Raw genomic sequence first — 13,599 nt, 5'->3', positions numbered from 1 at the left:
AACCACTGTGTGTTGCCATGCTGTGTGGCTACTGTTAGATGATCTGATGACCTTTGCTGATGTAACTGTTCTCTACAAACATGAAGAAAAAGCAAGACAGTGGTCAACTAGCAGCTGAGACCACAAACCAAGCTGATGTTAGGTAACAACATTCAAGGCAAAACTACCATCACCTGTCTATACATCATCTTGGCACAAACATCACATTCGTTCTTAGTTGTTACATTTAACTTGGGAGAAAGAAGACACATTAAGACGTGACCCAGAAACTTCAGATAGATCCTGGGTGTCTATAAAAATATAAAACTACATTACACTACGCAGCCTGTTTACAATACCTGCTTATTTGCCCTCCAGGCTGTAGCGATGAATTTTGTAATTCAACACAAATCACAGTCATATGCTCACAAGCATCTCAGCTGACTCCTTTCAGACTGGTGAGTTTACAAAGTTTGCTCTTCCCTTGCAAAAAGACACTGCTTTCTTTCTTTATGAAACTGAGCGAAAATTATACAAGATGCCTGAGGCCATTTTGTAAGACTCTTGGCTTTCTGCATAAAATACATGGATTGGTGCTTACTTTGAACAAGTGGTCACATCGTCATCTGATTAACTGAATGAGCTGTTGACGTAGTTTAGCCTTAAGTTTAGTAATACAGTGTTATGCCAAAGAGTAGGGCAGAACTAGCCCCCGTCTTGACTGTTTTTCATCATAGTATCACCCGTCTTTGCCTCTGTGCTCACCTCATTTTCCTCTCTCATGCCGTCTATGAGCTCCATTACTTTAATGAAGTGGTGGCAGCGGAGAGAATGATCAACGACATGGGTGGGAAGAACTTTGTGCTGCCAGTGTCTCCATTCCCACAAAGATAGCTCTCTGGATGGTGGGCTACTTTTTGAAGAATCCTCCTGTAGGACATTGAATGTGTGGTGTTAGTGAAGATATATCTAAGCAAGTAAGAAAAGGAAAACAGTCATAAATTAAAAACAGCTCCAAGCATGTTATATTTTAAAATTCCTGTAATAGTCCTGCCAAGATTTCATAGTAGGTGTATGTATTCTAGTCTTCAAATAGATTCACTGATATTGTCTTCATTGTAAGGAACGTCTCAGAACTGAACAAGAGGAGAGTGAGAGTTACTGAGATTTTTTTGAAAAGCACAGAGAGAAACCTGAGGTGGAGGATCACTGGGTAGAGACATGAAGTGTGACTGCTTCAAGGTTGGATGAGTTTCATCTTCCTGTAGCTTCATGGTAGACGCCCAGAGGGAGAATTCACTACTGCTGAGAAACCCGTCTGATGTCACATTGCCTTGATGAACTACCACATAAAAGACACACAAAGAAAGAATCACTCCTACTGTATGGATGTATTTTCTGCATTTTTCTCTGTTTTCATTCTGAATAACTTTAAATCATCTCCTGCTTCATCACTCACTCAGGTTTTGAGGGTGTATGAGCGAGGCCCGTCCCTCAGAGTGGGACCGTCGCCCCACAACAGAGCGCCTGCTGCTCTCCTGATGGTCAAACTGTCCGCAGGTGATGTGCATCTTATGCAAGAAGGGGTTCACTCCATCAGGTAGCATGCGGGGACTGTGCAGGTACATGTGGAAGCTGTTTGTGTTACCAATAATGGACTTGTACACACTGCGCTTGCTGCTCTGGCTCTGGTTGTATATCTGAGGGCATCAAAGTGTGATGTTTAGAAAGTCATGGAAAGTCATTAGAGAAATGTTTTGTTTTGTTTTCAAGGTTTTCTTTCAGTTTGTCCCAGAGCAACTCATACTCACCCTCTCTTCACGTCCCTCGGCTAAGATGACAACAATCCGACCCTTACGCTTACGCCCTGTTCGTCCCATCCGCTGCACCAGGCGGATAGGGTTTTTCTGTGCATCAAAGCAAACAATAAGGTCTACCTCTCCGATATCCAATCCCTCCTCCCCCACACAGGTCGACACCAGTGTGTTGAAGCCTCCTGTACGAAACCTGCTCACCACCTATAACACAGCAGAGACAAAACTATTTATAGAAGAAAAAATGTGATGTTTGTTTTACAAACTTCATGTGTCCACACAGTGGATGTAGTGTGCATTGTAAACACACACATCTCATAAATCTAGGCCACTGTGTACGTGTTCAAACTGAAAAACCCATTATATAACTTACTTGTCTTCTGGTCTATTTTTAGTAGTTGATGTATGTACAAGACATGATGCACCTCACATCCAGGGGCGGTCCTGCATTTTTTACTTAGAAGTTATGGCTCAATATGTCTGAGTAGTCATATCAATGTTGAGAAACAAGCCATAAAACTGAAAAAAACGTTTCTTTTTTCTTAAGAACAATTACATACAATACAGCAAGCCGTTTTTCTTTTTTTCAGTTATATTTTTGGGGCATTTTTGCCTTTAATGGACAAGGCAGCTGAAGAGAGACAAGAAATGTGGGGAGTAGAGAGTGGGGGAGGACATGCAGTAAATGGTCAAGGCTGGAATCAAACCTGCAACCTCAGGGACGAGGGCTATAGCCTCTGTATATGGGGTGTGTGCTTAGACCGCTAGGCCAATGGGGACCCTGCAGGCCGTTTTTCTTGATAAAAGGAGAGATAAAATGTCATCCTTCCAATTGGTGCAAGCTTCTGTTAGCCCACCAATGCTAAGTCATAATATTGAAATGGAAATAATAAAATATTTTTTTTCTGGGATTTAACCACAGACTTTATAAAATGTGGACGCAGTATCCATGACGTCACCCATCTGTTCCTGAAGAGCTGTTTTGAAGCCAATCGTCAGCAGGAGCCATATTGGAAATGCTGAACACAGCCTAACTTAATCTGAGCTAGTGTGAGGTAAAGAGGCGGGCCTTTAGCCTTTCGCCAATAACTACAGGGTGCCTGCCTGTCAATCAAGTCGGCCATGTCCTTGCTTGGGCAAAACTCGTAAGTTTAATATCTTCGAAAATACAGAGTTATAAGAAAAATTCAAACCCCGTACAGTGTGTGCAGATAGAGAATTAGCTACTCAGACCTAAACAGTTTTTTGAACCAGGCTGTAAACATGTTTATTGTTTATGTTTATTATGCTACAAATATCATCTTTTTTTAATGGGTGTGTATGTGGTTTCCGATGTTTCTGCAGCCAGCCTCAAGTGGACGCTTGATGAACTGCAGTTTTTAGCACTTATGCATGGGCTTCATTTTTGAAGACTGGAGGTTGCCGCTTGGGTTTAATTCAACTTTTGTGAGTTCAATTATTTTTAGGTGGGATTTACAAAGAAAAAATATTTCACACCTCTTTTCTGGAAGTTCAAAAATACATCAGGATACATACACACAAATGTTTGCAGATTTTTGCTAAGTCGTTTAAAAATGTGTCTCCTAAAGATACATTTATAATATGACCCACTCTGTTCTTTGGTTCTGCACTTGATAAACAGTCAAATAAAAGGCATATCGCCCTTCGTCTGTACCTCCAGTTGTTCCTTCTGGGTGAAGCCTTTGACTCCCTTCCCCGATGAAGCTTGGCCCATAAAGGTCATGACCCGTATCAGCGGAGCGTGACGGTTCAACATGGCGGCTATCTCCTGTACGCTTTCACGGAACGATGAAAAGATCATAACACGTGTGCTTACTTCCTGAGGAGATGAACCTGGACGTAAATGAGACAAGAGGAGTCCTTAAATAACCATGAATTCCAATTTCTTATGGGACTTGAACAGACAGCATGACTGTTTGACTCCGAAACTGGAATGCTTTGTTCTGTAATCCTCTCCAAATTTAGTATGTGAAGAGTAAATATAGCCTCAGGAAGAAAAATATTTTGGAATTTGCTCCAAAGTCTTTGAAACAATCCCATAGACTTGCTTTTTTGTTTTGTACTCATGAATATAAGGAAGCCAACATCACAAAATTAAACCCCATGTGCAATAAAGTAGGTATCGCTGCTTTAACACAATGCTAACATGACTTATCTTTGCTGTAATATGAACATGAAGAGAAATATAGATTTTAGCTTTAAACCAGGATAAACATTGCATGTATGAGTCATAGCTTAGCTCTGCTATTACAAGTAAATCACCATTATTGTCAGCCGAACGCTCAGCCCACAGATTAAAGTGCTGCAATACCACCCCCTCCAGTTTCTCCAGTTTGGGGTGACTGTGTAGAAAAGGCTCATCTGGACCTGAAGTCATACATCAGAGAATTTTAGTAGTTTTTAATACATTTTACGTACTTGTAAATAAACCTCCAATCTCAACAACTCTCCATATACATAACAAAGGTCCAGAAATGTGATAGTTATGGTTAATATTAGCACTCAGGTACCGGCAGGTGGCTTCAGAAACATTGCCTCCATCTCTTGATAAAGGTCCATAAAGGTGGGAGTCCTCTGCAGCTCATTTCTGGCCCTGGACATCTCTGAACCAACAAAAAAAGGACAGTGCTAATATTAAATGCATATTTCACAAAGCATAAACACACATAACACAAAGCTGGGTTAAAAATACCAAACGGCACTAATGTGAAGTGGGATTTGAAAGGGTAACATATAAACATGCAGATGGGAGGTGGGACTTTTCTCTCATTCAGCAAAGCCTCCCTCTGTGGACAAATGCAGCTAAATAGAGTGAAAGCCTGGAGGTAGAACGACTGACCTCTGGACCCGTCCATGATTCCCTGGATGTAAAAAAAGAGTGATCGGAGCCCCATCTGCATCAGAAGCTCGTAGCCGTGGTACAGACTGATGCAAAGGGCAAAGTCGCCCTCCAGCATTCCCTGCTGTGGACCCTGAACAGAGCAGAGGGGATAGGGAGTCTGTGTGAGACATTAGTTAGAATTTGATATGAAAAGAAGACTTTTAAATAAATAAAATATCTCAGCTATCAGCTTTATTTATATCATTGGTCTGGAAGCATATTTAAGGCTTCTTTTACTGTGTTCCAAGTGTTTTTTTGGTTTCATCCTGTTAATGAAGAATGTTTAGCTAACACAAAATAGTATTAAAATCAAAGTGGCATGCAATGTAACGCCCCTATATAATGTGATGATGATTCACCCGATTACCCATAACTCAACAAGATCCTCACAGCAATTTGAGAGATATAGGTGATTTATGCTAGTTGTAGCTAATACTGTCCCCACAAGGTGCTAGCTTCCTGAGAAGATAGAGAGCAGACTGCAGAGACTATTAACACTCATCAGCACTCCTCCTCCGTAGACCTCAACAAGTCTCAAAACTGACTTAATTGACACTTCTGGAGGCAATAAATTAAACGTGCTGCTCCCCGGTAGTTGTGAACTCTTGCTGCTAAAGAAATTGTAACTCTAGCCTTGTAAGCTAGCTTCCTAGTGCAAATTATCTTAATAAAAAAAACAACACTATGAAGCACATAATATAAAATACATTTTAGCTATGCTTCATACATTATTACTTTACTTTTCAAAAATTAGTAACAGTTGCTAAAGCGCATTAGCCAATGAGCTAATGCTAACAAAATTAGCTAGCAAGCACAACTTGAATTTGGTCTGCTCAGTACTTTTATCTTCACAAATTTTCTGGTATTACTCAAGAACTTTTTACCAACAAAGTGGATGTTAAGATGGAGTGTTAATATTTTATAAACAAAAAAATATTAACTAAAAAACAAAATGTGTTTTTCATATAAATTATATTTTTGACTACTCTGATTATCTTTACAACTCAAAAACCTAAGCACATAATGTCAAATACATTTTAGATAAGCTTCACACATTTTTACTTTAAGCTTTGTAACAGTTGCTAAAGAGCATTAGCCAACAAGCTAACACTAACAAAATTAACTAGCAAACACAACTTGAATTTGGCCTATCCAGTGCTTTTATCCTCAAACAAAAAAATTTCTGGTATTCATCAAGAACTTTTTTACTAACAAAGTGGAGGTTAGGATGAAATGTTAATATTTCCTAAATAAAAAAAATATGTACCAACAAACGAAATGTGTTTTTCATGTAAATTATGTTTTTGACTACTCTGATTATCTTTACAACATTTTGTGCCATCCAGGGCTTTGGAGATCTGCAGAAGACGCACCAATAATCTGAAAGTCTGCGCATCATTCTAATTTTAAGGTGTAGCATAAATAATATCTCAATTAAGCACAATTGTGGATCTAAAAGAAGGGTCGGTGCCTTGATGTTTTGTGGTGGGTTCTTGCGGAACTGATCCCTGGCGAGGATGAGCTGGTATTTGCTGAGAGTCCGCAGGTCTTTCTGTGCCATCACCCGGTTCTGGACCAGACGAGACATGAACTTCTCCAGAACCTGACAGAAAACGTAACAGATAGACATACAGGTCATTGATAATAGTTCATTTCCTGTGTTATGGAGCAGTGCATCAGACTCGCTAGCCTGCTCACATAACACTAGGTAGTGCACACACACACACACACACACACTTACACACACAGAGGCACATACATGCCTGCTGTGAACACTTTGTGATACCTTGATGTACCCTCTCTAGGTAAACGTCTTTCACATACTGAATAGAAGACAAACTTCAACAAGAGACCCATAATAACAACAAAATCTGTTTGGATTCTGGGTGCTTTCTTTCTCCTGTCCTAATTTCCTTATAATGGGAGAAGAGATGGAAACAGTTTTTCAAACAGACAGTTTTAACAATATCTATTCATCCTCACGACCGCGGATAATGGCTGGCTGAGTCATTATGACTTCAATTTCAGCCGTGTTGAAGTGCTGCTCTAAAAACATGAACAGAAAAAAAAAAGGCTTCACTAAAAGAAGTGGGCTGGCTTTCACAATCAATTGGTCAGAAAAAATGATTTCGTAACAGATTACAAGCAATTTAGTAGTTTAAATCTGTGAATAGTGCTTGTTTTGTGAAGCGGAAACAGGGCTTGGTTACCAGCCTGCATTTTAACATATGTCATATTTACACTGTAACACTTTTATATTACAAATGTAAAAAAAAAAACAAAGACTTTAATTTAACATTTATGAATAATTAAAATTTTATATTTTCTAAATTTTGGCTTATTTTGTAGTCATACACCAAATCAAATTGTATGTTTTAAAAATACACTTAAAGTCCTAAAGAAACAACAGGATAATTTCCCAATCATGTCTGAATATTAAAGAAGAGATTACCTTCTTTCGCTGCTTGATGAAAATAATAACTGAACCAAGCTTTCGTCTTGATTGTAAATCAATCTGACCAACCCCATTTCTGCCAGACCTCCGTCTGCTCTACCTGTGGTGAAGCACAAGTGTGCTTAACACAGCTTACAATGACAAAAGCAAAGGGTTAAATCATAACCCTTAATTCCCCTGACCTTTCAGACAACATCAACAGCCGTATCGCCTAACACTGATCATTCTGTGGAGGGGTATAAGATGGACGGACCATCTGGACTGGATTGTGCTTCATAGCATATGATATGTTTTTGACTGGAGAACAGATTTAACAAGTGATTGATAATGAAGATTTAGTGAGTGGCCAGTGCTTTGTTCTTTGCTGTGGCGTGCTGGGGTGGAGGTATCAAGACGGGTGAGGCCAGCAAGCTAATCAAGCTGGTAAAGAAGGCCCGCTCTGTAGTTGGTCTAGAACTGGACAGTCTGGAGTCAGTGGCTGAGAGGAGGTTGATGGACAAACTGCGAGCCATCCTGGACAACCCCTCTCACCCTCTCCATGATGAGCTGTGGCTGATGGGGAGCTCGTTCAGTCAGCACATCATTCCACGGAGGCCACAGACTGCACCACGCTGACCACTAACAACACCCCCCCTCCTTTATTTTCTTCTATTCTAATTTTATTTTTATTTTATTTTATTTTATTTTATTTTCATTTTTACTTATTGAAACTTCTTCTTGATTGTACTGGGTGTCTGGGTTGCTGTAACAACTGAATTTCCCCCCCGGGGGATCAATAAAGTAATATCTTATCTTATCTTATCTTATCTTATCTTATCTTATCTAACGGGCCTGATAAAAAAAAGTTTCATAACCGTGGTAAACAGAAAAAATATATTTTCATAATTACAGATATTTATTTTTTATCTGATTTTATTTAAATAGGATACAAGTAAGTTTGATAACTCTTCAAAAGGAACTGCAAGTTGTTTGTTAGAATACTGGACAGAAAAGATGTTTTTTTTTTATCTTTTTTTTTTGTTTTCTTACATTAATAACTGTAATCAATCCACCTGTTACTTCTTTGAACAAAAAAATGAGAATAGTTTTATGTATTCAGGAAATGTTCTTTGTGCTATTCAGTTGGCTTCTTCTGGACTTCATTAGTAGGAACAGCCATGTAAGGTTGAGAAAAGCCTGATATCTTCAGATATCTGCAAATGGATATCGGAAGATCATCACTATGTCTCTTTCTTATTCTCCTCTATCCATCTTTCCAACCCCAACTCGGTCAAAGCAGATGGCTGTCTAACATGAGTCTGGTTCTGCTCAAGGTGTCTGCCTGTTAAAAGGAAGTTTCTCCTTGCTGCTGTTACTAGCTAAATACAGCGGGGTGTAATGCTCATGGTGGATTAGGATGAGATAAGTCCTGTCAATAAGAGGGGACTGGATCTTATCCTGTCTTTGTGTTGGGTCTATGTTAATAATTAAACATAGAGTATGGTCTAGACCTGCTATGTTTGTAAAAGCGTCTTGTGATACCGCATGTTTTGGCGCTATATAAATAAAGATTGATTGATTGAAGATCAAGTGTTCAGTATGATGGTGAGTATTAATATTAAAGTACCTACATAAAAAGTAATACTTTCAGTGAGTAGGTGAAAGCTCACATGTTAAGCGTGTTTTTATACAACCTATATGTGTTCTACATCTCTTTTATGGTGGTACTTTTTACAACATGAATAAATCCTGCATGTAACAGTCATAGAATTGATGGACTGCAGATGGGAGGAAGGTTGTGGCTTTAACATTGCACTGCTGATAAAGATGGAGCAGATGAACCAGAAATTTCTGAAAGTGACATAAGAGGATCAGAAAATGGAGAGAAACTAGAGTTAAATGAAGCCAAAGGTGACACAGCTAAGGGCCTACTTCAGCCCTATCATCAGCCATCAGTGACATATGCTACTCATGAGCAGAGAGGTCCAGATATTACGTGTAGCTGAAACACAAACTATGACCTAACAATTCCAGTAAAAGGTTTACACTGAAGTGAACTGAGGGATGCCTCAGCTGTACTTTGATTCTTTTTAACAATCATTTGGTCTAGAAAATGTCCAAAAAGGCATGTCTTAAGATATTCAACCATCAAAAAAACATGCGGTCTGTGAAGCTTTTGTGGCAGTTCTTACTACTGCAAAAAAAAAAAACTTCTTGAAAGATGGAGAAGGGTGGGTGAGAAAAAAAATCTAACAGCAGCCTTGAGGTGTTGATGCAATTTAATGCAGACATTTCTAGTTTGCACAGAATGACTCCACAGCTTTCCATCCAGCACCACAAACTTAATTTAACCTAATTCAAAAACATGATATATTTCAAGCTAACATGTTGGCATACCAACTGCACACATTAACAAGAATGCTTTCATCCATAATCTACACCAGTTTTATTTTGAAAGGGTCAAGACTGTTAAAGAACTAGATGTAGCAGCCATGTAGTTACACATTGGTTTGTGCTAGTTCAGTTTAGCATTTTGACTGCCTGTATTTGGCTTCTTTTTGCAGGAGCCATGGTTGCCCTAGTTTGAGAAGAGGGGTCATGACTGAGGCTGCCATGATTGTGACTTGACAATCACAAGTTAACTGCTTCTTTAAAACGTACAGTGTGTGAAATTTAGCAGCATTTAGCAGAACAGACTTGGTAGATGGGGGAAATAATATTAGAAAGTGTGTTTAAATTAGGGATGGGCGTTTCAAGCCAAAACACTGTTCGATAATCACTGACGTAATCCAGCAGCGTCTGTCTCGACCTTCATGCTGTTTTTTCTGTGACGCAGCAGCGTGGCGTGTATGTTTGCATTTTACAGCCATGCTCTGTCTCTGCAGAGTTCTCCATTGCTGAATCTCACACCACTTCATATGTATTTCAAGCAATTTTTTTCGACTTCTTTCCCTATTTAAAGCGGTGAGCATTCTTCTTCTTCTTTTAGGGGTTAGCAAACAGCTTTAAGACACTCTATAGCCACCGTCTGGCCGGAATACCGTATTACAACCAGGCATCTGTGAAAACGAGGAAAATAGTACTTTCAAGATGAGATATTCACATTAACTCTTCAATTTTTTAGAAGTGAGGGACTATTCGAGCATTTGAAAATCAATTCCCATCCCTAGTTTAAATGAGTGTATAATAACCTGATTATAAAAAAAGATTTTGTGTTATTGAACTCAGAATGAGCCTTTTTTTATTTACATAAGAGTGGGTCCCCCTCCACGGAGGCCGCCATCTTGCATCACCATGGTTCTACATTGCCCAGAACGGACAAACTGGTAACATGCGTGTTTTTGTATAAAGTAAGTAGCCACATGAAATTCACCGGTTGGAAGATGAAGAAGTGTGCAAAATAATTTGTACTGAAAGACATTTTTAATGGTAAAAACTTGACAAATAGAGGATCATAATTATCATGCACCACAGGTGCTTTTTGTCCTTGAAGGCCACCATCATTTCACTGGCAGGAGTGAGCAGGGGAGCATTTCAATCTGGAATCTGACTGTTCGTTATTGCTATATACTCAGATTTCTACACACTGTACCTTTAAGCACATCATGCATTAATGCCCTTTTACTCTTAAAAAGTATGCGGAATTGAAATCTGGAAGATAGTGATTCAAAAACACTACTCAGGGTTTTTTTTTTTTGGTGATCCATCAAGAGAGAAAATGGAGCCTATTGGTGTCATGGAGTGGTCTATTAAGCCTTCACTAAACCCTACATGCAAGTCTGTGGGGCTGTGCGTGACAAAGAGAAGCAGACAGCGCTGAGACAAGGGACAACCAGCTGGTTACAAGACAAAATCTCTCTCCCGCTCTCTCTCTGGCTAATTGAAAGGTGGAGCTCAAAAAGGGAATGTGTACACAGTGGTCAGGACCAGATTATGAGATTACACTGAACCAGATTAGCGAGGTTGCTGTTTTTGTCTGGTTGGAATGTGGAGTGAATTGATTCAGTGGAGAGAAAAAAATTGATATAAAAGAAGGGAAAAACTGTTTCACTGTTTGTGTTGTTTTTGCCTGCTTCCAGTATTCTTATTTATAATTGGTTAATACCTTCACACATGCAAACAACTGAGGATTCAATACTGAGGAACATGCTTCATTTTTTTTATATTTTCTGCCACCATTAAGTTTCAGAGTAGTGAAGAAGAAACTGTGTGGTTCCAGCAGAAAAAGTCAGAACTAAAACAAATAGGGAAGGTCAGTGTTTCATATATACTTAATGCTGATACAGCAGGTCCAAAGGGGCTGCAAGCTGAGCTGCCGCTTACATTTCAACTGCCTATTTCAAGTGATATCTTTAATTTTTAGGTTTGGATATTAGTGTTACTTGTTGGAAACATTTTTAATAAGAGTTAAATTGATTTAGGCTGATTCAAGCAATGCCCCTTTCAAAATAAGTGTTCTTCAGACTTTCTTCTATCGAGATGATAAAAAAGAGAGAGAGATTTGTCCAAGTACATACTTTTCCTCACAGAAACATTTTTTATATCTACATTTCTTTATGTGTTATCTTGTGTAGTCATGACAGACCATCATTCATAATATATCTCTTGTCCATCACTGGCTGAATACTTACAAGAGACTAAATTTTATTCTTCTTTTAATTATGTTCAAGCAAAATATGTTGCAGTTACTGTTAGTGCAAGTGAGAAATTGTTACATAAATATATTCTCCCAAGGAAAGTATCTATAATTTGGATTTTACCATTTAACATTTTAAAACGTAAGGGAGGCTATTATAATTATTTAGAGCTTACAGTAGTATTGCACAATTAGAGAATAAAGGGAGCAAATTACTTATTATTACAAGGGGAAAATGAAATTTATTAAAAGAGGCTTTCCTTTAATAATTTAAATAGTCATTTATGATAATCAAAATGATGATGATACGCTGACATTTATATTCAGTCTATACAGATAAAGTAAACTGTGGTCTGAAGTAAGTCAAGTCACTGTAAGGGTCTCTGAAAATATTATGGAAATAAAATAAAGTCAAAATAAGACATGGATTATGCCCAAAATCAGATTTTAAAACGAGGAGGAGATGAGAGGAGAAGAGAGGGAGAAGAGGACATGTGCCAAATGACAACATCAACGACAGCAGCCCCACTGAGCATGCTCAGTAGGGGCCAACAACTGATTGGTCGAGGGGCATGGAGCTGTGTGTCAGGGGGAAACAGTGAAAAAGCCAGTTTATAGGCAGCTATTAATAACAGAACATACTCTTAGCTGAACTCCTCACTCCTGCATATCAACAATGGAGGACACTATCGTGTGTGTGTGTGTGTGTGTGTGTGTGTGTGTGTGTGTGTGTGTGTGTGTGTGTGTGTGTGCATCCTGAAGCTTGTTTTCCAATGATAGTTATGAGAGCGGGGGCATGTATCAGAAGGGAAACATACTTTGCTGTGATTAATTGTAGTGTGGAAATTCCAATATAGTTAATTGTGATAAAGATGAAACTCTATAACCACTGCAAGGGAGTTTATTGAATTTTAAAGCCATCATAAATAGAGTTACTGTACAAATGTGAGGAGAGTTAAAGAGAGAATTAAGACTGAACACAAACAGTGCTATGATGTGATGTTGAGGGATAACTGCTGAAGTGCACAGCCAGACAGGGGGCCATTAGATCACTGTAGCGTATTGCAGGGTGTGTGTATCACTGCATGTGTGTGTTTACATGGAGACTCCCACACACACTACAGAGGATTATATAATGTCCTCTCTACGTGCGTGTTGAAGGGTGCAACATGGTGGCTGGCTGTTGCAGCGACACAGATCAGAGGAAATCCTGCTTAGTCTGTCCCCTAGAACACAAGTGCAAGCCTGTTTGTTAACTTAAAAGGTTTGGGTTTTTTTTACATTGACCACAACAAAAGAGTCCTTAAAATAAGGAAGCAAGAAGAACATTTTTTAAAGCATCTTTGTCCCTCTTCCTGTATTTGTGTCAAATGATATTACGATGCTACTGTGTGTGTTTTCCTGATACAACCACTGTGGACATTTGGGCAGTCACTTAGACACTTGAGCATAGATGCAACACCACAGTCTGGGATACACACACACACACACCCTCGCCTCACTCCCTGCTGCCCTCTATCACTGGGTGTCTGTTATCAAGGCATTTCACATTTTTTTAAAAGGGATGGGCTGCAAAAATCACACTTTAATGTGCAGCCAGGTGTCACTGTTACAGACAGGGTGTCACACAGTGGGCGAGCAATATCAGTCTTTCAATGGCCAGTGCAGATGCAGATAATTAGAGAGCAGGTCTGCAGAAGGCCAAACATATAATGTTGTTTTTTTGCATTTGATAAAAACAAACAATTTAATGATAGCATCCATCATTTTATACACATTAAAATCTAATTCACATGGCAACATATTTTAGATATATTTTTAATTAACTCATGAA

At 38.9% G+C, this 13,599-nt stretch overlaps 1 protein-coding gene across 1 annotated transcript in view; it reads right to left on the bottom strand.

Annotated features, from left to right (window-relative positions):
• The window catches only part of fancm (FA complementation group M), a 55,966-nt gene that overhangs the window by 20,245 nt on the left and 22,122 nt on the right, over positions 1-13,599 (bottom strand). Inside the window, 9 exon segments of the mRNA XM_034674488.1 lie at positions 745-909; positions 1,173-1,321; positions 1,439-1,679; positions 1,791-1,997; positions 3,469-3,647; positions 4,077-4,181; positions 4,325-4,417; positions 4,654-4,786; positions 6,167-6,298. Coding sequence (XP_034530379.1) covers positions 745-909; positions 1,173-1,321; positions 1,439-1,679; positions 1,791-1,997; positions 3,469-3,647; positions 4,077-4,181; positions 4,325-4,417; positions 4,654-4,786; positions 6,167-6,298 — 1,404 coding nt within the window.

This window comes from Notolabrus celidotus, chromosome 22 (assembly GCF_009762535.1).
Source record: "Notolabrus celidotus isolate fNotCel1 chromosome 22, fNotCel1.pri, whole genome shotgun sequence".
Taxonomy (NCBI): Eukaryota; Metazoa; Chordata; class Actinopteri; order Labriformes; family Labridae; genus Notolabrus; species Notolabrus celidotus.
This window is presented reverse-complemented; position numbering and strand designations above follow the sequence as displayed.